Here is a 25096-nt window from a genome sequence, read left to right as displayed (position 1 = left end):
ACATGCTAGGAGAATGCCCTACCACTGAGCCATAACCCAAGCCCCAAAGCTTCATTTTAGATAAAGTGGGGTTACAAAATAAGTGACTGTCCCTATTCTTCAATGATAACTGGTCTAGTAGTTATTATAAACACTACTACTAGTTACACTACTTTTTAAAAAGCTGTTTTACCATTTTCTCCCTAATTATATGAATGTACACTGCAAAAAAAAAATTAAGAAAATATGGCTTAATGAAGAAAATTAAGATGATCATTAGCTTCTCATTCAGAGATTACCCAATGGTTATTTTGATATATAACCCTCAAAATTTTTCTCAAAGTAGCTGGTGATATTAAACAATCTATTTTTAAAACTTTACACATCATAGATGTTTGTATTACTATAATTTTTTAATCAATCATTTAATGATTTAGGTTAACATTTTTATGCTGCAATCATATTCTTTGCACACACTTCCAATTATTTACCTAAAATAAATTCTTAGGCCTACAAGTGCTGGTCATGAACATTTTATTTATTTTTGCAGTTGTAGATGGACACTATCTTTATTTATTTTTATGTGGTGCTGGGAATTGACCCCAGTGCCTCACACATTTGAGGCAGGCTCTCTACCACTCAGCTACAGCTCCAACCCCTCGTGAACATTATATAATGACAAATATGAAACTGTAACTCCTTATGTTATTCTTTTCCTTATTGACCTTTAAAAGTCCCTTGCATGTAGTACTTGCTGCAATGATACTTGGTGATTAATTAATGAATAAAAGAGGATTGTATATTCAATCATTTAATTCCAGATTGTGGAACCAATATAAATAAAGCCAGCAACATGATGGGGTAAAAAGAGTCAGAAGACATGAATTATAGTTCCAGTTCCACGTGTTTCTTACATAAATCACTTTAACTTGGCTTCTTGATATATCTTTCATTTCTCAAGGTTATTGATAAAATTAAATGAGAAAAGAATTTTAAAACTATTCTGTTAAAACCAACTGAAAGGATTAAAATGATGTTATATTAATCCAGTGTCCTAAACTAACTGGAACCTCAAGGATGCTAGGCTAGCTTACTTCACAAACTCAGCATCACATCAACCTTGCTGGTCTCAGTCCAATTTTACTCAATTTCAGTAATTAGATTCGTATATCTTTTCTATTTTGCGTGAGGTTTGCTGTCTGGTTCTGCTACAAGTGAAATGGGACCCCATCTCAGAAACCCTCATCTCTACTATTTAGAATTCTGCCCACTGCCTAATACTTCCTATTTTCCGAATGTGATTCCTGTCTCAAGACCTGCCTGTCTTTTCCTAATGCCTATCCTCCTTGGGTACTATAATTGTAGCCAATCTGGCTCATCTATACCACCAATTTTCAGTTACAACATCAACTATGAGCAACATCAATATTTAAAATTTCCTGCTGTCAGAGGCAACACAAAATTTTATTAAACAGTTAACATGTAAATACAAACTAGATGCCAGGTGTTTTCTTACCTAGTTCCAAATAGTCATTTCTATATCTATTACCCTTTTACCTCTTCAAGATTTTATCTAATCACAAATGGTTCTCTTTTTCAACATGAATAATCACAACTTCGCTCAAATAGTTCTCTATATGTAGAACAGCTTGATCCTCAAACTTAAATCCTTTCCAAACCTCAATCAAAACAGTGCATCTTCTAGCACTTTTTATCTGATTATCACATCTTGAGCAGCCCCTTCTTATGCACTTCCATAGCTCTCTGCTAAACATCTTTTATGGCACTGTTATTCTATTTTATTCTCTGGTTCTGATTTTCTTCCACTTTAGATTTATGCTGTCCAATATAGTGGCAAGGAGCCATAAATGACAATTTTGCACTTGAAATATGGCTCATTCAACTTGAGATTAGTGCAAAAATAGGATGTAAATGTCATTAATTTATAAAATATTGATTACAAACTGAAATAAATTTTTTATATAACTGGTTAAATATGTTATTAAAATTAACTTCATCTGTTTCTTCTCAATTTTTTAAAAATATTTTTTAGTTGTCAATGAACCTTTATTTTATTTACTTATATGCGGTGCTGAGAATGGAACACAGTGCCTCACACATTAGCAACAACTACTCTACCACTGAGCTACGACCCCAGCCCCTTCTTCTCACTTTTTAACATGGCTATTAAAAATTCAAAAATTATGCACTTCTGTTGGATAGTGCTACTTTAGACTAGGACCACTTCACAGAGTTTAGAGGGCTTTTATCTGCACATGGGCATCTACAAAGGAGAAAGGGCTGAAATAAAAGCCATCTTTACTCATCAAACCATGTACCCTGCAGAGTGGCTTAGTTCAGGGGAAAACAACCTGTTGCTTCTCTCAAAAGTGTTATCCCCCACCAAACTGTGAGCACTGGAGAGCTATGTGTTCAGAGTATACCTTTTTCTAATTTGCTCAAAGGCATCAAATAAGCTAGCAAAAGCCTTAAGATGGGGGACCATACCCCATGTTCTAGCTACCACATATTAGTCACAAATATTTAAAGTAATTAATTAATACATGAATATACAATTCTCCTTACCTTCAGACATATCTCTTCTTATGAAGTGATTACATATTTAACACTTTATCTGGTTAGCACATATAGCCTTTACTAATGCCCAACACAAATCAAAATCATTAAGAATGGAATTTCTACATCTGCCTTCTAGCACTAAATAAAAAATAAATCTTGTTATTTTTTCTTTCATAGTTTTAGATTTACATATAAGCATTTAAACATTCCCAACTTACCATGAAATAAGTTTACTGTTTTAAAAGATCAATATAAAAATAAACATGATTAACATCAAAGAATCCCTAATTCTTTCCAACCAACCTGACTGTTTTTCTCTTTTTGTCTTCGAACAAATGATTTTGGTAGATTTCCCAATTTCAGAGATGCTTGAGCCTACTGTCCTTAATTTTCCTTTGGGAAAAGAGTCTGCACTACATTCAATGTTTTTTTTCACTTGTGTACTTTTATGTATAAATTCTTCACTATCTTTTTTGGGATTTATTTCTAAATCTATCTTCTTAAATCTATATATGTTTTTCTTTTGCTGAATTCTTTCAGAATTATCTACATCATTTTTATTTTCAGAATCCTTTTGACTAACTTTTTCAGTTTCTTTTTTTTTCTTCTCAGTCAAATTTTTGGACTTTATTTCATTTTTGGTTTGGGTTTTTTTCTTCATTTTCTTTTGGTTCAGTGCTTTATTATCTTCATCAGAGAGGTCGGAATCAGAATCTGAAAGGTCATAGAAACGTTTCAAGTCCTCTGTAGTACTATGGTTGATGGGGCGTCCTCTTTTATCAACAGCATAGTTCAATTTAAACTTTTTGTCATGAAACATGGCTCGAAATCTCTTGTCAATTTTGACTTTTCGATCCTTTTCTGGCATTTCCCAAAATCTGGGATCCTTTGAAACTCGTCTAAACCGCTGGTCACTCATTATTTCTTGTTTGGATGACATTTTAAAATCTCTCACTGAACAAATGTTTGAAGAAACCAAATACTAAAAAACAAATAAAACACATGTTACATACATCAATGAAGTATAAATAATATTTAGATATTACTTAATATTCAAATATCAATATCAAATACTTATTTAATATTAAATATTAGTTTAATGTTAAGTATCAAATAATATTCAAATACTTAACATAAATGTTTTTAAAACATTAATTCAAAACATATTCTAAGTTAAATGTACATAAAATAAAAGTAAAAAGTCTTATTTAATCTCTCCAAATTATTCAGGGTCATGCAAGAAAATCAAAAACATAAAAATATCCTCTTAGCTATCACAAATCATTTGAAGAAACAAATTTAAGGCAAACCAAGCAGAATCTCAAGGTTTTATGGAAGAGGGCAAATGTTTATTAGCCCATTGCACTCACTTAGAATTTCCATATTTTTAGCTGTATACCTATATGTATTATAGGCTGAAAGCTGAGGTAATGAAAAGATTCCCCAGCCTTAATTGGTCTCACTTGTTTCTTCAAACGGTCCCATTTTCTCTATTATTCTTTACCTCCTGCTACTCCCAACAGCATTTAGTACTACAAGGTTAGCTTCGCAACTAACCAGACCAATCAAATCAGGTTAGCTTACTAAGTTCCCTCTTTAAATTCAACCATCCTCCAAGAATCAGGTAAAGTCCAACTTTAGTTAGTGGATAACACTTCTTTCTATAATTAATTTTGTGTAAAAGCGACTATGGCCCACATGAGCTGATCCCCCAAAACACTCTAAGAGTGTGTGTGTGTGTGTGTGTGTGTGTGTGTGTGAGAGAGAGAGAGAGAGAGAGAGAGAGAGAGAAAATGAACTAGCATTGGTCCCTTGTAAAGTCTCCCATGATTCAGCTTACCCAGTTTTGAGTTTTGCAAACTGTCTGAAGTCATTGACTGTTAAGAGCAAAAACGGACTGACCAAATTGTAAAGTACTGCATTCTTTCAAAAACGAAGGCCAGTTCTAAAGCTATGGTTTTTCTTAAACTTGAAAAAAAAAAAAACTTTTTATATATCCCGAGAAAAAAAATAAATGCATTTATAAATTTTAGATACATTATAGCACTTAATCCTCTGAACAGCCTTACGAAGTTGGTACCGTCTTATCCAACTAGTAGAGGTAATGTAATGTAATAAAAGCACACAACAAACATCAAATATTCAGAGACCGGAAGTCGACTTGATCTCACCTCTGGATGCGTGCCCTCATCCAGAGAGTCCACCCCGCCCTCTAACGCAGGTATACCAGAATGGACCCAGAACCAACGCCTCCTCCCATCTCCCAATCCTCAGGCGGAACCTACTGGACTGAGGTTCCCAAGAAGCAGCCTTGAAGAGGACTGAGAAGGACTGAACAGAGAGGACGGAGAAGGAAGAAGCGGAGCTCCCCTCACAAATCCGAAGGGGATCCTGTCAGAGACTGGTGTAGCCACTCCAGAGCCCTTCTTCTCAAGTCCATTCCCACTCACCGTGTCGTAACTCTCCACAAGCCTCACATGGGACCCACAATCCTCCGCGTGACGCTCCGCCGTAACGGCACGCGAACTGGGCCAAACTACTTCTACATTCACCTCTTTCCGTTTAGCACTCTATGCACCGGCGCAGGCGCAAGACAAAACACGCTGTCCAGTTGCGTCGCAGCTGAAGATGCTGAGACAGGCTAGGCTCTGGCGCCCGTGGCGACGGCCTCCGGCGGCTAGGGTCCTAGCAGCGAACCTTGGCGGCAAAGAAGTCGCTTCCGGTGTGTTTCCCCTCGGTAATACCTCGCCGGGAGCCCTGAATATCTTTGACCGGAATTTGAAGAGAAAACAGAAGAACTGGGCGGCCCAGCAGCCCGAGCCAATGAAGTTTGACTACCTGAGGGAGGAGGTAGGTTTGGGGGACACCGCGGGCAGGCAGTCCGAAGCCTGTGATGTTCGGATCCGGGAACTCTTGTTGGGCCTGGATCGACTGGATCTAGTCATGTGACCTTGACCCGCAGCGTGTTCTTCCCGACCTCTACTGTCACCAAAGAAAGGCTGGACTTGATATTTTTTTAACGTGCTTTTTCATTCATTCATTCAGCAAAATGTTGCTTGAGTTACCGCCATGGTTTCATTTTAAGGGGAAAAGGCGAGACAGGCGTAGACAACAAGAAATGTAATTTCAGTTAAAGAAGTAAGGTGAGGGAAACAGGTGGTCATAGTGCCTACGTTGGTCTGGCCCGGAGGCTCAGGCAAACTACTTGCCCCTGTAGAAGCTTTCAATGAAGTTCCAGTGGCGGAGGTAATGGGAAAAGAGGTCAGGGTGGCCCACGTTATTAGGGACTTTGGATTTTATTCTCTTTCTGTTCCATCCAGTATGGTAAACTCCTGGCCATTGGTGGCTACTAAGACTTGGAAATGCAGCTAGTCCAATTGAGATGTTTTATAAGTGTCAAATAAACACCTGATTTCAATGGCCTAAAACAAAAAAAGGACATAAATTATCTCAATTTTTTTTGAGTACGTTAGTATGATTTTTTTAACATATTGGGTTAAATAAAATATACTAATTTCTCTTATTTCTTGTTACTTTTTTTTTTTTAACATGGCCACTAAAAATTTTTACATTACTTGCTTGGTACTCATGATTTTTTTTGTAGCACTGCCCTAGAGGAGCGTAAGGCCCGTAAGTGGTTTTAAGCAGTGGAGTAATGTGGTCTTATTTATATTTTAGGAAAATTAAGTTTAGATCTCCTGATTTGTCTGTTCTAGTCTGAGGGACCTCTTTCCTTGCTGCCTAGGAAGACTGTGGAATGAGTTTATACTGAAACGGCACTGAACTCAGGGATCAGAAGATATTCCTTCAGGTGTGGAGCAAAATTGGAGTCAAGTTCAGTGAGCTTTTTGAAGCTAATGCACCACGCCTTAATCAGGCCCTTACTTTGAACACAACTCTGTGCAGTCACTGGCTTGATCAGGTGATTGACAGTGTGTCACTTTTTAGGAAGCCTTACATGAGACAATGCTTAGAGATTGATAGACTTTATTAGAGAGAAAAGTCAACTGTCAATAAATTTCATCTCTCTCAATTTGTAAGGAACAGTGCAACACTATACTGATTTTACCAGTTACTGGTTTCCTCCTGAAGAGTTCATGGTGGCATGTACATAATGTACTTAAAGATGTGTGTTCCTAATCCCTATTTCCTTCCAAGAAAAGCACCTGGATTACATTTTGAAGCCTTGTCAGTGTGCAGATTTATAATAAATGAGATATGAGAGTTATTTTATAATAAACAAATGCACTGATATTAGGAATGATCTACAAAGTGAATTCCTCTGGGAAAAGATTTGTGTTATACCTCCTTCCTTGCCACTCTTCCTATCAACAAAGTACATACACCCATGTTCTGAACTTTCAAGTCCTAATTGCAACTCTGGGATGTTTATGAGGGAGTAAAATGTAGGGAATATTAGACCCCTACATCTTTATTCCTGCCAGATGAAGGTAGCCCAGTAAAATGACCTGTTTTAAATTGGAATGAGAATGGGGGGGGGGTTCATTCAGATTTGACTTTTTCTTTATTTATTTATTTTTATGTGGTGCTGAGGATCGAACCCAGGGCCTCGCACATGCCAGGCAAGCGCTCTACCGCTGAGCCCCAGCCCCAGATTTGACTTTTTCTAATTTGCAAATATCTCTCAAAAAATTATTAACTCATTTAAGAGTTCCATAAGATTTGTTAGTTTTCATTGTGTCTACTCTTTTCTGTAATAAATCTTAGCTAACTAATTTTTTCACTTTTATGTACTCATGCTAATGTATCTGGGCATTAATTTGCCTTTTGTGTCCTGTTACTTTTAATTTTTGTGATCTTTTTTTAAAATATTTATTTATTTGTAGATGAACACACAGTATCTTTATTTATTTTTATGTGGTACTGAGGATCAAACCCAGTGCCTCATACATGTGAGGCAAGCACTTTACCACAGAGCTACAGCCCTAGCCCTGCATTTTTGTGATCTTTTGGAATGTAAAACTGTAAACACACATACACACATTCTTAAGAAAGTTTCATCTCGATTTCATTAAATTAACTTCCAAAGAATAATTTGCCTGTTTCTTGGAATATTTTGTGTTCCTATTCAGGATTTGAAATTTTCTTGTTAAAATAGGAAAAGGATAAAGGGAATTACTTATCATCATGCTAAAACATAAGTAACCTGCTGATTGTGGAATACTGGGGAAAGAATGTTACTTCTCTGTTAAACCTACTTGACATATATACTTCATTGCTTCTTGTAATTTTTCAGGTTGGAAATCGGATTGCAGACCGTATATATGACATATCCAGGTAAATGATGGTTATTTTAAAATATAATCAACTTTAATTTATTTAACTTTTGATTTAGGTCTCACTGTATTATCCAGGCTGGCTTCAAACTCCTAGGCTCAAATGATCCTCCTGCCTTAGCCTTCTGAATAGCTGGGACTACAGGCACTTTTGATTAAAAGCCATCCATTAAAGTAGACCAAGGTTGGGTGAATTTATTATATTTGTCTATAAAAAAAAAGGGAATTTTATAAAATCACAAATTCCAACCATATTTTAGATATATTTTTGCAAAGTAAGTGCCTTGGGATGAATTAATTTTTAAGGTTAAAAAAAATGCTTTATTGTTTCAAATAGGTCCCCCATTTCATTTATTTCTTTAGTTCCATTATTTGAAAGAGCCAAAAGAAAAACAAAACAAAACAAAAAACTACTGTAATCACTTTGACTGGATTATAGCTTATTTGTGATATAATAAAGGAAACGTTAAGTTTTCTACATCCATTTGAATTTACAAACTTATGTCATGGCTGAAGAAAGCACAGTTAAGTCTATGAAGAGACCTGTGATTATGCCTAATAGCAGGTCTTAAACATTAAGTATTTGGAATTAAATTGTTAAATATACTTGTCTAACTATCCTTGCATTAATATTTTATTTTTACAAAGAGTGGTTTATATTCTCAATATTGATTTTCTGTTGACTTTTAAAAACTTAACTCTTAAATGTCTTTATTTGTGGGATCTGAGACTCTCTTAATAAGTTTATATAATCAGTAATATAACTAATTTAGCTAATTTTTGTTGAATGTTTGTACTGTCCTAATATTTTAAATGCACTATTTCATGTGACACACCAACTCTGATGGAAAGTTGTAATGTTTTCATTTTTAGATGAAGAAAGTGAAATATAGCAAAGTTAAATCAGTGGTGACAGGGCTAGTAAATTGCAGACACAAAATCTGAACTTTCGTCTTTCTAATACTAAAACCTGTGTATGTAACTATACCACATTGCCTATGTTCATAATCAAGATATAGGGCATTAGGTTAAAAATACAGAAAATGATTGACTGTCTTTAACTTACTACTGGTGTTCTATAATTTTGACATATATTTTTAAGAAAAATTGAACAGGGACTCTTCTAGTTTTTTTAGGGAAGAAATATTACTAGTAGATAAAGTTTTAACTTTTTGTCATAAATTATCTTAAACATATGGCTTATAATTAAATGTCTATACTGATATAGTATGATATGATATTTTTTAAAGGTGACAACATGGTATGAAGGATACTGTTTTTGCCTTAAGATTCAAACTGACCGAATTAAAATGTTGATTGCTCCTTATTAGTTAAAAGTACCCATGGTGACCTACTTAACTCAGGACACCTAGAACTTTTAATACTTTGAGCCTGATAAATTTTTAGCAAAAGTTACCTATTATTAAATGTTTTTATTTAATTTAGCATATTAATACTCAACAAATTTGAGAAATGGGATAATTACTAAGTCAATAGTATTTCATTGTTAATTTACATTTAATCTCTTCATTCTTTATCTGGGTGTATTGTTAAATTAAAACACTGTCATTAAATCTGTTCTTTTAATCCACATCATGGAGCCACCTTGTGGTAAAACTGGTTCTTCATGAGGTCCTGTGAATGAATGACTGGATCAGATAGACTTTCTCTATACAGTATGCTCTCTGGTGGATACAGTTGCAAGGCAAGGCAGAAAAGACAGACCGTATAATTTTCTAAGAATTGCATTCAATAAAATGTTTCTACTGAAGAAAAAAATTGGTTCTTAATTATTTTATGGACTGTATTATAAAACATAACTCCTGTGTCTTATATTTTAGAGATTTCACCCTTGCTTTGGATGTTGGTTGTGGAAGAGGCTACATAGCACAGCATTTGAATAAGGTATATTTATTCAACTATTTACTTTTAAAAATGAATTGGCTAGGGCCTGGTATTGTAGCTCAGTGATAGAGTTCTTGCCTCATATGGGTGAGGCAATGGGTTCAATTCCTAGCACCACATATAAATAAGCAAATAAAATAAAGGTCCATCAATAACTAAAAAATATTTAAAAAAAATGAATTGGCCAATCAATTCAGTTGAATCATATTAAGATTTAGATTTTGTTTATATCAGAATTGCTAATTCATTTTATCCAGTGTTTCTATTTATTATATATATTTTTTGAAAAGCCTATATATATTTCTCTTTGTTCTTAGTTTGTTCAAACATTGTGTTAATTCACAATAAAAATCGGGTGCTGGAGGCATAGATCAGTGATAGAACACCTTCCTAGAATGCATGAGTCCCTGAGTTCAGTCCCTGGCACTGTTTAGAAAAATTAGATTGACATTTTTATAGAAAAATATGACTAAGCTAAATTTTTTACGTAGAAAAATGTTAATGTCATCAGTTAAAAATCTTTCTTTGTATCTTAATATAAAGAGACTATTAATATTCGTGCCATTTTATTTTGCATTTCTAATTCAAAGCATAAAGACACTCATTTATTCTTTTAGCTGCTATGTATAGGACATTGTGCTGGACACAAAGGTTAAGGTGGGATTTCTATGTAAAATTTTCTTTGTAGATAAAAACACACACTTGGGCCAGTGTGGGATGGGAGGGGGTGTTTATGAGGCTTCCAAAACACTGTTATTGATAATAGTACATGCCATAGAATCAGTACAGTCATTCAAATGTGGCAGGAGTTAAAGGAAAGGAAAAAATTCGCAGGGATCTTGGCTTTTCAGAGGCACAGAACCTGACATGTTATTTTAAAGAATTTCATAGCATTAGAAGTCAGAGCAGAGCAGAAGGGAAGTTAGAATGCTATGGGATGTGATACAGTAATGTTTAAGGAAGATTAATTTGAGGATGACATACAGGAAGAAAAAGAAGGGAGAGGATAAATAAATAGATCAATTAGGAGGCTGCGTTAAAGGTTGTACAGGTATGGGAGATAAGGACCTGCCACCTATTTGGAGGCAGCGATAAACAAGATGGGATATATGAGACCTAGTAAACCTAACAGGACTTGATGACTCACTATTACTGAGTCTTACTTGGATTTCAATGTATATCTGTAGCCCTACTACTTTTTAACCACCCTCACCATTACTTATCAGTCTTAGCTACCATCACGTCTTGCCTAGATATGTTTTTTAATGAATTTAACTTTTATTTTATTTATTTATTTATTTTTATGTGGTGCTGAGGATCGAACTCAGGACCTCACCCATGCTAAGCATGTGTCACAGCCCCAACTCCATTCCCTAGATTTTTGCAGTAGCTTCCTTATTGGAAGCTTAATCTATTCAAACAGCAAAGTAATCCTTTTAAAATGTAGGTTATGTCATTTTTAGTCCGTTGCTCAGAACAGTTGATTTCTCATCTAATTTAGTCATAGTCTAGAGTCCAGTCCATAAAGCCCTCAGTGGTGTGGCTTTTTAACATGGCCCTGACATTTCCTTCCATGAGAGGAAATCTTATTTTTAGCAATCCTAGAAACCTTGGTTTGTCATGTAACAGGCCAAAGCTTTGTGCTGCACTTGTTCTCTATGTTCTTCCCCAAGATACTCGTGTAACTTACTTATTTCTGTTAAGTCTTTGCTCAAATGACCCCTCATCACAGATCCTTTCCCTGACTACTTTCTAAAGTAGTGCACTCACTCTACTCACTTGTTTCCATAGCATTTATTAACCCTGATGTATGTTTGTTTATTTTGTGTCTGTCTTTACATATTAGATTTGTTCATTTTTGTTCATTACTAATTCTCAGTACCTATAACATACAACGAAGATATGTTAAATGATAAATGCATGAACAAATGTGAGATAATCTTAAAGTTAAGACTTTAGAGATTGGGAAAAATCAGAATGAAATGCAGCAAGGAGCAAGGGATGATTCCTATCTTGAATATGTTGAGTTTAAAGTATCAGAGGAATATATTATTGTTGAGATCTGGCAAGTAGATGGAAATTGGGGGGCTAGAATTGGAGTCTTGAGATTAAGAGCACTGACTTGGAAGTTGGACAGATAGGGATTCGAAATCTCAGCTCTGCTACTTGCTGTTTATGTGGTCTTAGAGCAATTATCCAGTCTTTCTAGACCTCAGTTTCTATAAAATGAGAGCAGTAATGCCTATCTTAAAAAGATAGCAAAAGATTTGAGACAAGGTAATTCTGGCAAAGTAGAGGATATGGTACTTATTTAGAAGTATCTTTCAGAGATTACAAGCAAAGCCATAGAAATAGGTAAGCTCTCTGAGGCAGGGATGTAGAAAACAACCATTCATAATTGGAAGAATGAGGAAGAGCCAGCAAAGATGCCAGGAATAATAAGAAAGATGAGGTTGTGGTTAAGCAATAGAGCACTTACCTAGCGTGTGTCAGGCACTGGGTTCTATTGTCAGCACTGCTTATAAATGAATGAATAAAGGTCCAAGGACAACTGGAAAGTGTTTTCTTTTTAATTCTTAAAAAAAAAAAAAAAGATAAGTATTTCAGGAAGATGTTGGGGGCGGGATAGTAGAGCTGGGGATTGAACCTAGGACCCCACGCTTCTATGCAAGTGCTCTATCACTGAGTGATATTCCTAGCCCATCTCTTGATGTAAGAAGCAGAAGTCCACCCAAACCACTTTAAATGCAGTGACAGTTGTTGCACAGAGTTCTTATTTATTTATTTATTTATTTATTTTAATGTGGTTCTGAGGATTGAACTCAGTACTTCATGCATTCTAGGCGAGTGCTCTACCACTGAGCCACAACCCAGGCCCTGCACAGAGTTCTTAAAGTAATTTATGGATCTGGCCAGGCCTCACAAGGAATAGGGACTTTGAAATATCAGTATGAAGGCCTTTTTGTTCTTGTGCTTTCTGGGATTACATGGGTGCTACATGGCCAGAGCTTCATCCTTTTTTTTTCCCTATAGACCATCCCTAGTGTTCATTAGTGTATGTAGCCCCAGTACAAGTACCCTACCTCAGTGGAGTGCTAACGGTGGCTCATACCAGCTCAGAAAAGCCATTTTTCTCTTCCCCAATCCTCTGCTCATTGACATTGGGAAATCAGCCATGACAGAAGTATTTACACCATGGAAATTGACAAATGCTTCAAATAAGTCTCCTGCTAAGAGTCAGGTATTAAGTGTATATCAGAACCCTGAGGTCTTCATGGTCTTCCAGCTCAGGGACCTCTGCCCTTCTTTCTAAGACTCTTAGTTCAATTTTCAAGTGAAACAGATAAGTTGATTGGTCTCATTCTTCACCCCTCACAGAGTTGTGCTGGAACTGGCTCATGAAAGTCATGAAAGTTGTGTCCATCTCAGCTCTACACCTAGCAATACCATATTGTTAGAATGAAATCCATCTTTGTTGGAGTAGTTACAACATGGAAATCAGCAAACAGTACAACTCAGAATGCCTTTTTTTCTTCTTTCTGGAGAGTCTGTCCTTAAGCATTTATCTGCACACTGTTTATCCTCAGGTAATCAGCAGTGATCAGGTAATGATAGGGTTTTGTGGTACAGTATACCCTTGTTACACTATGAGCAGGAAAAAGCAGATGTGGAAGAATTTAAAGTGGCCTGCTTTTCTAATAGAGGAGGGAATCCTGAAGAAAAAGCACTTAAGTTTCTAGGAGATGCCTAACAGTGTTGGGCTTCAAAGAAATCAAGTGAAACAGGACTGAGAGCAGCAACAACAAAGTTCTGTGTTGGTGCTTGGGCCATTACTTACCTCCAGAAATAGGTTTACTAGAGCAGTGAAAGGAAAGATAGAGTCCCAAAAATTATAAAGAAAAACCTCAGTAAGTAGAGTCTGGGTTATAAACCAAATAACTAGAAGATGCTTAGAATTGAGTTTGTTTGTTTTTAAGAATGGTGGCTTCTTCCAGTTGTAAGGTGAAGGAAAAGACTAGAAGACAGAGATTGAAGATTGGTAGAGGAGAAAATGGAAGGAACAGGATCCTAGAGAAGAGAGCTGTGTGGAAAGTTTTAGTGGAACAGATATAGTGTAGTACCCTTTCCTTTTGAAAGAAAGAGAGGTTAGGTGAAATAGAAAAAATGAAACCCTTTAAGCCCTAATACTAAGTCTTTATGTGTAAGCCCCTCTATCCTTTGTAAATTCTTTGAGTAACTATAAGCAGGAAGCTCATCCTGATGTCTGGCACAAGATTATGGAAATTTGCATATTAAACCATGGAAAAATTAATACAGAACCCTAACACAGTGGAGTAAAGTAGGGATGTAGGTATTTGCACTTGTGTTCTTTATTTTATTAAATAAAGTTAAATGTACTTAATATAGTAAGCTGCTTGTGTTTGAATGTGTTTTTTAATATGTTATTAAAGGCATTTGTGTACCATACTGTTGTTAGGCAGAGAAATACCCTTATAAAGCTGAAAAATGAATATTTTCAACAATTGTTTTATTTGTTACTGCATTTATATATTTGCTTATTTTTGATCATCTGATCAGCTTTGATTTTTCCATTGCAGGAAACTGTTGGAAAATTTTTCCAAACAGACATTGCGGAAAATGCTTTGGTAGGTAGCTTTTAACACTGTTGGTTTCTGATCTCCTGGTAGTAGTTTCAGTTCTTTATTTCCTTCAAAATGAAAATAGCTAGCTTTTTTTTTTTCCTCTTCCTCTGATCATAAATGTGATACACATGAAGAAGAATTAAACAGTATAGAAAATACAAAAAAAAAAAAAATCACCCCTAGTTCTCCCACTCAGAGGCAACAACTGGTGACATTTAGTCTGTATCTTTGCAGACATATTACTGTCCCCCTCCACTAATTTTATATGCACTATATTATAACATTCTACATTTTTCACAGAATGTCATTCTTTTTTGTTAATAATAATTGTGTCTGTACTATCTTTTTAAATGGCTACATAGTGTTTCAATATATGAATATCCTATGGCTTATTTAGCTTAAATGCTATTGAAAAGCAGTTATATTTCTAGTTTCTCAATAACTAGCAGTGCAGTGAATATGTTTATGTGAAATAACTTTTTGTGCTCAAATTATTTTTCTGTCTGGGAATGAATTTCTGGTAGTGGAATTTATGGATTCATTGATATTAAGTTTTTGGTAATACTTCTCCAGGCTGCCCTTTAGAAAGATTGAATGATAATATTATTTGAAAATATGTTTTCCTCCTTCTCTTTCTCAACACTGAGTCAGTTGTTTTGTCTGTCAATCTGATAAACAAAAATTGAAAATCTCTTTTTTCAAAAAAATTTGGGGGGGTGCCTCTCTTTGAGTACTGATTTAGCCAAACAGCTGTTGGTATCTCTTGGTTATTGGTATTTCTTGTGAATTTCACAACTTGTTTTGTGACATGCCTTCACCTTGTCCTTCATGATTCTTATTTTAGGTGATTGTAAGAGCTTGTTTTTTAGGAATATTAAGCCTTTATCTTGTATATTGTAAATATTTTACCCAGTTTGTTTGCATTGTCTATTGCTTTTTAAAAGTTTTAAATTAGCTTATCATCAAATATTTCAGTCATTTCACTTATAGTGACTAGCTTTTGAGTTATATTTAGACTTTTAAAAAATCGAAGTATGAACGTATTCACCCATGTTTTCATGTAATATTCTTTATGGCAATTATTTCACTGGAAGCTTCAACTTTCTGAGGTTGTTTTTTTGCGGAGGACGTGGTATGAGATGGATATCCTGTTTATGTTTTTCTAATCAACTCATCAGTTTTTCTGGCTGATCTTAAATGTCCTTTAAGAAATATTTTTTAATACCTTCTATGTGCTACTTTTTTCCTAGAGAAACTACCAGGGAATATAACATTAACTTTATTTAACAATGATTGTGTTAGCAATTGAGCGTATATAAATATATTTTTGTTTTTTTGTTTTTTGTTTTTATCTTAACCTTTAGAAAAATTCCTTAGAATCAGAAATTCCTACTGTCAGTGTTTTAGCTGATGAAGAATTTCTTCCCTTCCGAGAAAACACATTTGACCTGGTGGTAAGCAGTTTAAGGTTAGTAATCCATTTGTACTTTTAAAAAATATGTTACAAATAGATCATTTATGCTATAATTTTACTCTTATGAGGTAGAAAAAATAGATAATGGAGTAAATTCTTAATCACTTATTTTTAAAATTACAAACCAGGTTGTTTAATGTATAAACTTAAGATTTCTCTGGTAAAGGATTATGGATACAGTGCTTTCTGATAGAGATAATATGAGCTAGTTTTTCAACTTTCTCTTTATTCTCAACTTTCTACAAATGGCTAAAACTTATCTGTGATACAGGGGATTCCTTCCCAATTTAACTTAGTATTCTGGAATTGGTATTGATGGGGGCAGGAGTTTGAAAGAGTATACTGGCAATAGTATTCAAGTATTAGAGCACTCTTATAGTCATTTGGCAAATAAAGGAAAACTGATGTTTCCTCAAACTTTAACTCTTTCTTATAGAAATATAGTCTACAAGGTTATTTTTTTTTCCTTTGTGTTCTCTACCATGTACCTTTACACTTACTATAAAAAAAAAAAAAGTACTATACGTATTTTTTGAACAGATTACATGAGGCACTAAGCTAGATGCTTTGGGGAAAATACAAATATGAAATTAGACTAGATCCTATCCTCAAAGAACTTTGAGTTCAATAAAGAAAAGAAAATATTTTCAGTGGCATCTTATTTCTCCTGTGTTTTTATAGTCAAATAGATTTTCTTTCAAAGGTTTGTTGTGCTTGTCACATTCAATTTAAACCTTTTGATAACTGTTTTATGGTGACCAGCCATCATAGTCTGCCCAGGACTTTGCTAGTTTTAGATAGTCCTGTGTTCTAGAAAACCCCTCAGTCACAGGCTAACTGGGAGAGTTGATGATCTTTGCTGTTTTCTTGAGTGTGTTGTTGTTTCTTCCTTGTTTGTTTGTTTGTTTTTTATACCTGCTGAGCAAATTTAGAAACATACTCACATTCTGTTAGGAAATGAAAAACATACAGAATCTTTATCTATGAAAAGAACCCTGGACAGAGTCAGAACCCAATTTTCAGCATTAGCTCATTTGCCTGCTATTTGCAAGTAACTAATTCTGTTGCTTTCAGTTTCCCCATAAAGATAAACACAAAGGAGTGGGATAGCTGGGTCATATGGTGGTTCCATTCCTAGTTTTTCAAGAAATCACCATATGGCTTTCCAGAGCGGTTGTACTAATCCAAACATGCAGGAAAGTTAAATACATATTACGAAGTGAGAGAAGCTAATCTGAAAAGCCTGTATACTCTGTGATCCAACTAAATGACATTCCAGAAAAGGAAGAACTATGGAGACAGTAAAAAAGATCAGTGGCGGCTAGGGATTATGGTATAAGAGGTGAGTAGGCAAAGCACAGGATTTTTTGGGGAATGAAAATATTCTATATAATATGGTAATGGAGATAAACATCATACATTTGTCTAAACCCATAGAGGGTACACCAAGAGTGCATCCTACTGTAAACTATGGACTTTGGGTGATAATGATTTGTCATTGTAGATCTGTCAGTTATAGCAAATGTGTTATACTGATAAGGATGTTGATAAGGGGGGAGATTGCACGTGTCAGGATGGGGGTATATGGGAAATCTCTGTACTGTCCTCTCAATTTTGATATGAACTGAAAACTGCTCTAAAAAATTACTATAAAATCTTAAAATGCAGAAAAGGTAGGATGATGTTTATCAGAAAACTCGCTGAGTTAAGCTTTGAATAATTCTGTTTGCCTAGGGAAAGTTTTAGATTTGCTGATAATTTTATTTAATTTTATTTGCTGATAATTTTATTTTTAGACTAACAGAAAATATATTGATTGATTTAATTAATGAGCTTCTTTCTTCAAATAAAGCCTCTGAATACTACTATTTGGATGAAATGCCAAATAGAAATTACTTTTACCTTAGTAAGTGATGAAGATAATATTTGCTAATATTGATATATAATTTCAGACTTCATAATTAACACCATGTTTTTGATTTATCATATTAATGATTATTATACTAATGAAGCTAAAACAAGTATGTTTCTACATTTTAGTTTGCATTGGGTGAATGATCTTCCTAGAGCACTTGAACAGGTAAGAAACCTTCCGTTGATTCTACAATTCTGTTATTTAATACTAGAAACTTATAGATGTTTTCATCATGATGTGACAATTGGAGAATGGAATCAAATCAACTACAATCTTCTGTGGGCTGGGTATGTTTCTGGTGGGCTGGTGTTCTTTGGCATGTAAATGTGTACATTGAAAAAAATGTACATTGAGGTAAAGACAAATTTTGAATATATGTGAAAAGCTTAATAACTGTGCAAAATAATATTGACATAAAGACATTTTCTATTGGGTTCCTTCTCTCCCTTAATTGCTTAAAAATATTTTAGGGGTAAAATCCTATTTATTTACGTTGTATCTTCTCCATGCCTTATATGTAGAGAGTGTTAGGGAAATGCTTGTCAACTAACATTTATCAGTGAAAAGGAGAGGAGTAAGTTTAAAAAAAAAAAATGGATTCAAAGGAGAGAAAGAGATCACTGTTGCTTGGAGTTGACTAGGAAAGTTCTTAGAAAGGAATTAACTAGAGTACTAGAGGTTAGGTGAGATTTTGATTGAGAGGGCATTTCAGGAAGACAGAATCAGCATAGGTGGGGAGGCATAAGAACCTCAGCAGCGTGAAGGAACAATGAAGAAAGCTGTTGGAGGATTAGTTTGTGCTGGGAGATGAGGTATATTGGGACCACATAAAAGAGGAACTTGGTTGCCAGATCAGGAATCTGAAGTTTACTCTTTATGCAATTTAGAGCCACGGGAGAACTTTAAGGAGAAAAGTGACATGTTTGAAAAGCTTGGTGGGCAGGATAATAAATCCTATAGCTGGGCACATACTCTTTGCTAGTTATGGTGTTCTGTTTTATATGGGAATTAAATAACCCTGCACAATAATATCATTTCTTATAAAACCGATTCATGGAGAAATTTGGTTAAACTGCAGGGAGATTGTTTCAGTGATCCAGACTTGAGGAAACTAAACCTAAGTGACAATGATAAGAGTTAAAAGGAAGGGAGAAGTTTCTAGCATTCTGCAAATAGTCTAATGACTTGTTAGCTCTGAAGATCAAAGTGAGGAAAGAGTAAAAGTTCATCTTAATGTTTTGTTTTTGTTTGGTACCAGGGACTGAACCCAGCGCACTTAACCACCAAGCCACATCCCCATCCCTTTTTATGTTTTATTTTGAGACAGGGTCTTGCTCAGTTTCTTAGGGGCTAGCTAAGTTGCTAAGGCTATCTTCAAACTTGTGGTCTTCCTGCCTGAGCCTCCCATACTGCTTGGATCATCTTAAAGTTTTGGATGAGGATATTAGGAGGAATAATTAGCAAAAGTAAGGTGATGGTAATGATTATATAAAGGAAATAGAAAATGGGAATTAACCAAAATACGGCAATTAGAAAAGGAATTTGGTTTGAGAATAAGTATTTTGCTTGTATGGAGTGGGAGCCGTGGCAGTGATAAGTTTGCTAAGACAAATATCCATGACGATGGCAGTTCAAGATGAGTTTAGAGTTCTGGGAAGATGTCCAGGTTGAAGATAGAAATTGGAAAGTCATCCTTGTGAAATCATAGTTTATGACAAGACCTACAAGATAGAGAGGGGCTGCAAAGAGCTGAGGAATAAATCGTGTGTGTGTGTGTGTGTGTGTGTGTGTGTGTAAAATTTTAGTGACAAAGAGAAAGAAGTAATACTGAAGAGGTATAAGGGAAGAAGAAAAAGATTTTTGTTTGTTTACTACTTGTAATTACTTTATGATATATTAAATATAAATTTAAGATAATGCTTAGAAGAGCTTAGTGTGATTTGAGTTCTTATTAACCTTAAAATTCCTCCTTGTCAGGCTGGGGATGTGGCTCTGCAGTAGCGCACTTGCCTGGCATGTGTGAGGGAGGCACTGGGTTTGACTCTCAGCATCACATACAAATAATTTTTTTTTGAAAAAGTAAGGTCTATCTACAATTAAAAAAATATTTTTAAAAAAGTCTTCCTTGTCTTTGTTGTTGAAAACAGTCAAATCTAGTTACAAGTTATAATCTTAAGAGAAGAAAATCACTGGGTAAACATTTATGTGTCTGGAGTTCAGTCTGGCCAGTCTTTTGCTCAAGTTAACAATTAAAAATTGCTTTTGCTTGGGGCTGGGGATGTGGCTCAGGCGGTAGCGCACTCACGTGGCATGCATGGAGCACTGGGTTCCATCCTCAGCACCACATAAAAATAAAATAAAGATGTTGTGTCCACCAAAAATTAAATAATAAATTGCTTTTGCTTTAAAGATAAAAAATAATTATGTTTTAAAGAAAACCAATGTGTTAGTGGGTTAATGCTGTGAATTGTGATTTCTCTATTGATTACCTTTTTCTGCATAATAAACCATCCCAATTTAGTAGCTTAACACAATTATTTATTTAGCTCATGATTTTGTGGGTTGGTAATTTGGGCTGGATATAGTTAGGAAATTCTTTTGGACCTGGTGTGGCTCATTCACATGTCTGTGATCATCTGCCATTGGAAACTATATGGTTTAAGACGGCCTCAGCTGAAACAACTGGCCGATCTCCACTTCATATGTCTCTTATCCTCCACCCAGCTACCTCAGGCTTGTTCACAATGTGGGACCTGGGCAGGGCTCCAAGAGAAAAGGTGAGGCATGCAAGGCCATTTAAGAACTAGATTTGAAACTAATACACTGTCACTTCTACTACATTCAGCTAAATTGAAGGGAAAAGGAAGTAGACTCCATCTCTTTTTACATAGTATCACAAAATGTCATTTCAGAGGGCACAGACACAGGAAGGACTGTGATTTTTGCAATCTACCACACTTAATTTTTTTTCTTTCAGTGTTTTTCTGACTATAAAAGTGTGTCTATTATAAAATTTGAAGACATGCAACATATTTTTACAGAGATTAATATTTTTAATAAAATACCCCCAAAAGACAAATCAATTCTAATCCATAAAAGCAATGCTGGAGGCATCAAAATAGATTTTACTATTACTAGTGAGTGTGTTATCTCTCTTTATAACTTCATCATACAGCAGTAACTTTCTGAAATTTCTGATCATGTTAGATGTTATTTATCTTATTGTTAATTTAGGAAAATACTGATTTAGACATCATGTATTTATTCTTTTAACATTTCTACATGTACAATTTTAAATAGTTTTGTTATCTTATATTTATTACAGATTCATTATGTTTTAAAACCAAATGGAGTTTTTGTCGGTGCAATGTTTGGAGGTGACACGCTCTATGAGCTTCGGTGTTCATTGCAGTTAGCCGAAACAGAAAGGGAAGGAGGATTTTCTCCACACATTTCTCCTTTTACTGCTGTCAATGACCTAGGACATCTGCTCGGGAGAGCTGGCTTTAATACCCTGACTGTGGTAACTATCAAGAGAATCAAGTAATCCATTAATTGCTTAGTTCAAGGAAAGCTTTTATTGACAATTCTTATTGTGCATAAATACAAAATTGATTGATACAAGGCAAGGAATGTAAAATTTTCAGTATTTGTTACCAGAATAAGTAACTCCAAAAAATGTACCCTAGTTAATTGAGGAGACTGTTTTCTAACATACTACTACATTTTTAAATTACAGCATTTTTTAATTTACAGAATCTTTAAATCCATAGTTAAATATAATATGGGAGTTAGAGCATTACAGATAATAGAATAAAAGGTATCTACAAGGCATCACCATCTCTTAGTTAAAACAGTGCCATATGAGGCAGCAATGAGAAACTGCAGAAACCAGGACTAGACTTATATTGAGTTAGAGAAGGTAGGATGTTCTACTCCATTAGGACTGAAGAGTTTTATTTTTTAATTTTTTTTTTTTTTTTTAGAGAGAGAGAATTTATTTTTTTAATATTTATTTTTATGTGGTGCTGAGGATCAAACCCAGAGCCCCACACATGCCAGGCGAGGGCACTACCGCTTGAGCCACATCTCCAGCCCAACTGAAGAGTTTTAGAAAGAGGACCCAAAGGCAGGCAGTGCAGAAGAAACAAGGAGTCAGCATGGTACAGTGATGGGACACAGCATTGGTGTCCATTGGGTGTAATTTGAATCCTTACTCTTCCCTTTTTCCAGTGAGGGAATATAGGTAATTTTCTTCATTTCTTTGAGCATTCATTTATTTAATCTCTTTTCTTTCTTTCTTTCTTTTTTGATGATTTATAGTTGAACATAATAATGGGATTTATTATTACATATTTGCAAGCATGCAATATAACACTATAATTTGACCAGTATCACTCCTTGGGCATTCATTTCTTTAAAAATGAAAATTTATTTCTCTAATAGCTAAAGATGATAAACTTTTTTTTATATATTTGTTGACCATTCATATTTTTTTTTTCTGTGAAGTGCCTGTTCAGTTCCCCTTAGATGACTGTTAATTTTAAATAAGATAAAGGATGTAAAATGGTTGGACCATGACAAATGTTCAATAAATATTAACTTCTTCCTTCTTCTTTCCCCATTTTTGTACTTTTAGCACTTTCCAGGAATAGGCTTCCAAGAGGGAGTCGTTTAGAAAAACAGTGATTGGCCCCTTCCATCTTCCTCCAATAGCACAGTCTTTCTAAAGAACTCATTACTCTTTTCATAAATTAGTTGAATAGCTTTACTATGATTTTTCAAATCGTTCAGTCTTAGAAAATCTCTAAACCTGATTAGAAAAAATTGGAATTTCTTGAAGAAAGTTTCTCATTGCATAATTAGAGCTGATAGGCTTAAAATTAAAATAGCTGAGATGATTTAGTGTAAATGTATTTCCTAAAATTAACCAACCAAAAAAATAGATTGTAATATCCTTCCTTGTATTGACAGAAAGCAAGCAGTATAAACTAGCAGGTCTCTGATATTACAAAGAGGCTTCCAGGAAAGGGAAGAAATAATAGTCTGGAAGCCTAGGCTGGGAACTAAAGATAACCTTCAAGACTTCCCAGCTCTGTCTAGTGTTGATTTTTTATAAACTTTTAAATGGCCTGAGTCAGTAGAAATTTTGCTGAGATATTGAACAGTTGGAAATCAGAAAAAAATGCTTCTAGTGAGTTTGTAAACAAAGCCAACATTATTGACACAGGCAAGTGTACATTGAGGGTTCATTGTACTTTTGCATATATTTTTAATCACATATTTTATATATATGTATGTTATGTTAAACTATACAGATAAAGTAAAAGTCTGTCATTTTTCCTTAATCCCCCAAATCTTGGCTTTCTTCTGAAGGCAGCTTTCTCTTTAGTGTGGGAATGCCTCTACAAACTTTAATATTATTGAAGACCTTAAAGGATTTTTATTTATTTGACTACATATTAGAAATTAAAATTAAGTTTGTTTTAGTATTTATTAATACATATTAGAAATTAAAATTGTTTTAGTATTTATTAATTCATTTAGAACTAACAATAATATACCAATTACTTGTTAATACAAAAGCCTATTTTTTTATGGAAAAGGACTATATTTTCTAAAAAGAAAATTGAGAATTAAAGAATTAAGAAATTAAGAATGTTGGGCTGGGGTTGTGGCTCAGTTCAGTGGCAGAGCACTTGCCTACCATGTATGAGGCACCGGGTTTGTTCCTCAGCACCATATATAAATGAATAAAAAATAAAGGTACATCAATAACTAGAAAATATTTTTTTTTAAAAAAAGAATGTCATTACTTCACAGTTTTACAAATTTCTGTAATGTTTACCTTACTAAAAGAGGGCTAGATTCTCATGTCTGCTTCTGCATTTACATTTTTGCTACACTACATGCCATACAGCTTCTGAAAGAATCTACACCTCCATAGAATAAGAAATAAAAAAGGCAAATAATATCTTAATATTATCATGAAAATTTTTTTAACTTTATAGGCTCCCAAAGGGTTCTGGAGATCCCAGGATTCACCAAGCCACTCTGAGAACTACTGCTCCAGAAGTAGCTTACTATTATCGGTTTGGTGTGTAATGTTCCAGATTTTTTTTTTCCATGAACTACTTTACTGTACTATATATAGCACTTATACATATGAATATTTCTGAAATGTACTTTTCATTCTTGGTATATTTTAGAGTTTTCTAAATCAATGTAGATATATTTGCCCTCCTACTCAGCTTCTACATTTTATTTCCTAGTATGAATGTACCATGGTTTTATTTAATTATTTCCCTCTGAACAATATTTATGTTTTCTATTTTTTAACCAGTAGAAACAATACTACAGTGAGTGTTCTTCTAGTCCATTTATTTTATTTATTTATTTAGTCTTCCAACAAACATTGAGTACCTTCTATACACCAGACATTATCTCAGGTTTTGAATATAGCAGTGAAAACAGTAAAGATTCCTGCCTGATGTTTTGGATTTATAGTGGACCTCTCAGTAGACTTTAAAGGGTTCAGCAATCCTGGAACATAACATGCAAATTTGTTTTTCATTGTTCAGATTGGGAGGAAAGTACCTGTGGTTTTTGTCATATCTTGAGAGAGATCTTGACTAAAAATAAATCAGAAACCACTGGTTTAAAGCTTTAATCTCTAATATATATTTTACTTAAAATATTTAAGAGATTGCCTTCACAGTCTGTCCTCTTAAGAATTATCCCCTATATTGCTGTTACAAATCTGTAATTGAAGTGAAAAAACAATCTGGGGTAATATAAAGCCTCTAAAACATCAGGAGAGAGTTTGGGGATGGGGTGACTGCAGATTAATTTGAATAAGATCTGTTTTTAAAAATATATTTATTTTTTAGGGGTTTTTTTTAGGTGAACATAATACCTTTATTTTTATTTGGTGCTGAGGATTGAACCCAGGGCCTCATGCATGCTAGGTGAGCACTCTACCACTGAGCCACAACTCTAGCCCATGAATAAGGCCTTTGAGAAAACTGTGGTGATATTCTTTTGATTGAGATGGAGATAGAACTTTTAGATGGTTTTATTGAAAAGTTGTTTTTAAAGGGTACTGCTTAATAATTAAGTATCAGCCTGGTAGGAATTTTGTTTTTAATCTTAGAACCTCTTACCCCATCTCATGCACCCACCCATAGCCAGAGTCTCTTTTGAAATAGTTTGTTAGTGTAGAAATGTGTATAGATGGAATATTCATAGTCCAACTATCCAAATGTTTTTTAATTAATAAAGTATATATATATATATATATATA

The 25096-nt window shown here is 34.5% G+C and overlaps 2 protein-coding genes across 6 annotated transcripts in view; one reads left to right on the top strand and one right to left on the bottom strand.

Moving 5' to 3' along the window:
- Window positions 1-5031, bottom strand: part of Esf1 (ESF1 nucleolar pre-rRNA processing protein) — a 72353-nt gene extending 67322 nt beyond the window's left edge. The window contains exons 1-2 of one of the 3 annotated variants that reach the window (XM_076848948.1): window positions 5010-5031; window positions 2863-3541 (exon numbers count right to left, since the gene is read on the bottom strand). In XM_076848948.1, coding sequence (XP_076705063.1) covers window positions 2863-3499 — 637 coding nt within the window. In that variant the 5' untranslated portion in view covers window positions 3500-3541; window positions 5010-5031. Of the gene's footprint in view, window positions 1-2862; window positions 3542-4730 lie in introns of all 3 variants that reach the window. The other 2 variants (XM_076848947.1, XM_076848946.1) reach the window with 2 other exon arrangements.
- A 71-nt stretch (window positions 5032-5102) lies between these two features.
- The window catches only part of Ndufaf5 (NADH:ubiquinone oxidoreductase complex assembly factor 5), a 30316-nt gene continuing 10322 nt past the window's right edge, over window positions 5103-25096 (top strand). For 2 of the 3 annotated variants that reach the window (XM_076851503.1, XM_076851505.1), the window contains exons 1-7: window positions 5103-5409; window positions 7817-7857; window positions 9698-9761; window positions 14360-14407; window positions 15769-15872; window positions 17919-17958; window positions 21119-21316. In XM_076851503.1, coding sequence (XP_076707618.1) covers window positions 5188-5409; window positions 7817-7857; window positions 9698-9761; window positions 14360-14407; window positions 15769-15872; window positions 17919-17958; window positions 21119-21316 — 717 coding nt within the window. In that variant the 5' untranslated portion in view covers window positions 5103-5187. The remainder of the gene's footprint in view (window positions 5410-7816; window positions 7858-9697; window positions 9762-14359; window positions 14408-15768; window positions 15873-17918; window positions 17959-21118; window positions 21317-25096) is intronic. The other variant, XM_076851504.1, reaches the window with a different exon arrangement.

This window comes from Callospermophilus lateralis, chromosome 3 (assembly GCF_048772815.1).
Source record: "Callospermophilus lateralis isolate mCalLat2 chromosome 3, mCalLat2.hap1, whole genome shotgun sequence".
In the NCBI taxonomy this organism is placed as follows: Eukaryota; Metazoa; Chordata; class Mammalia; order Rodentia; family Sciuridae; genus Callospermophilus; species Callospermophilus lateralis.
Note: the sequence above shows the minus strand (reverse complement) of the source record. Positions and strands in the feature narration are given on the sequence as shown.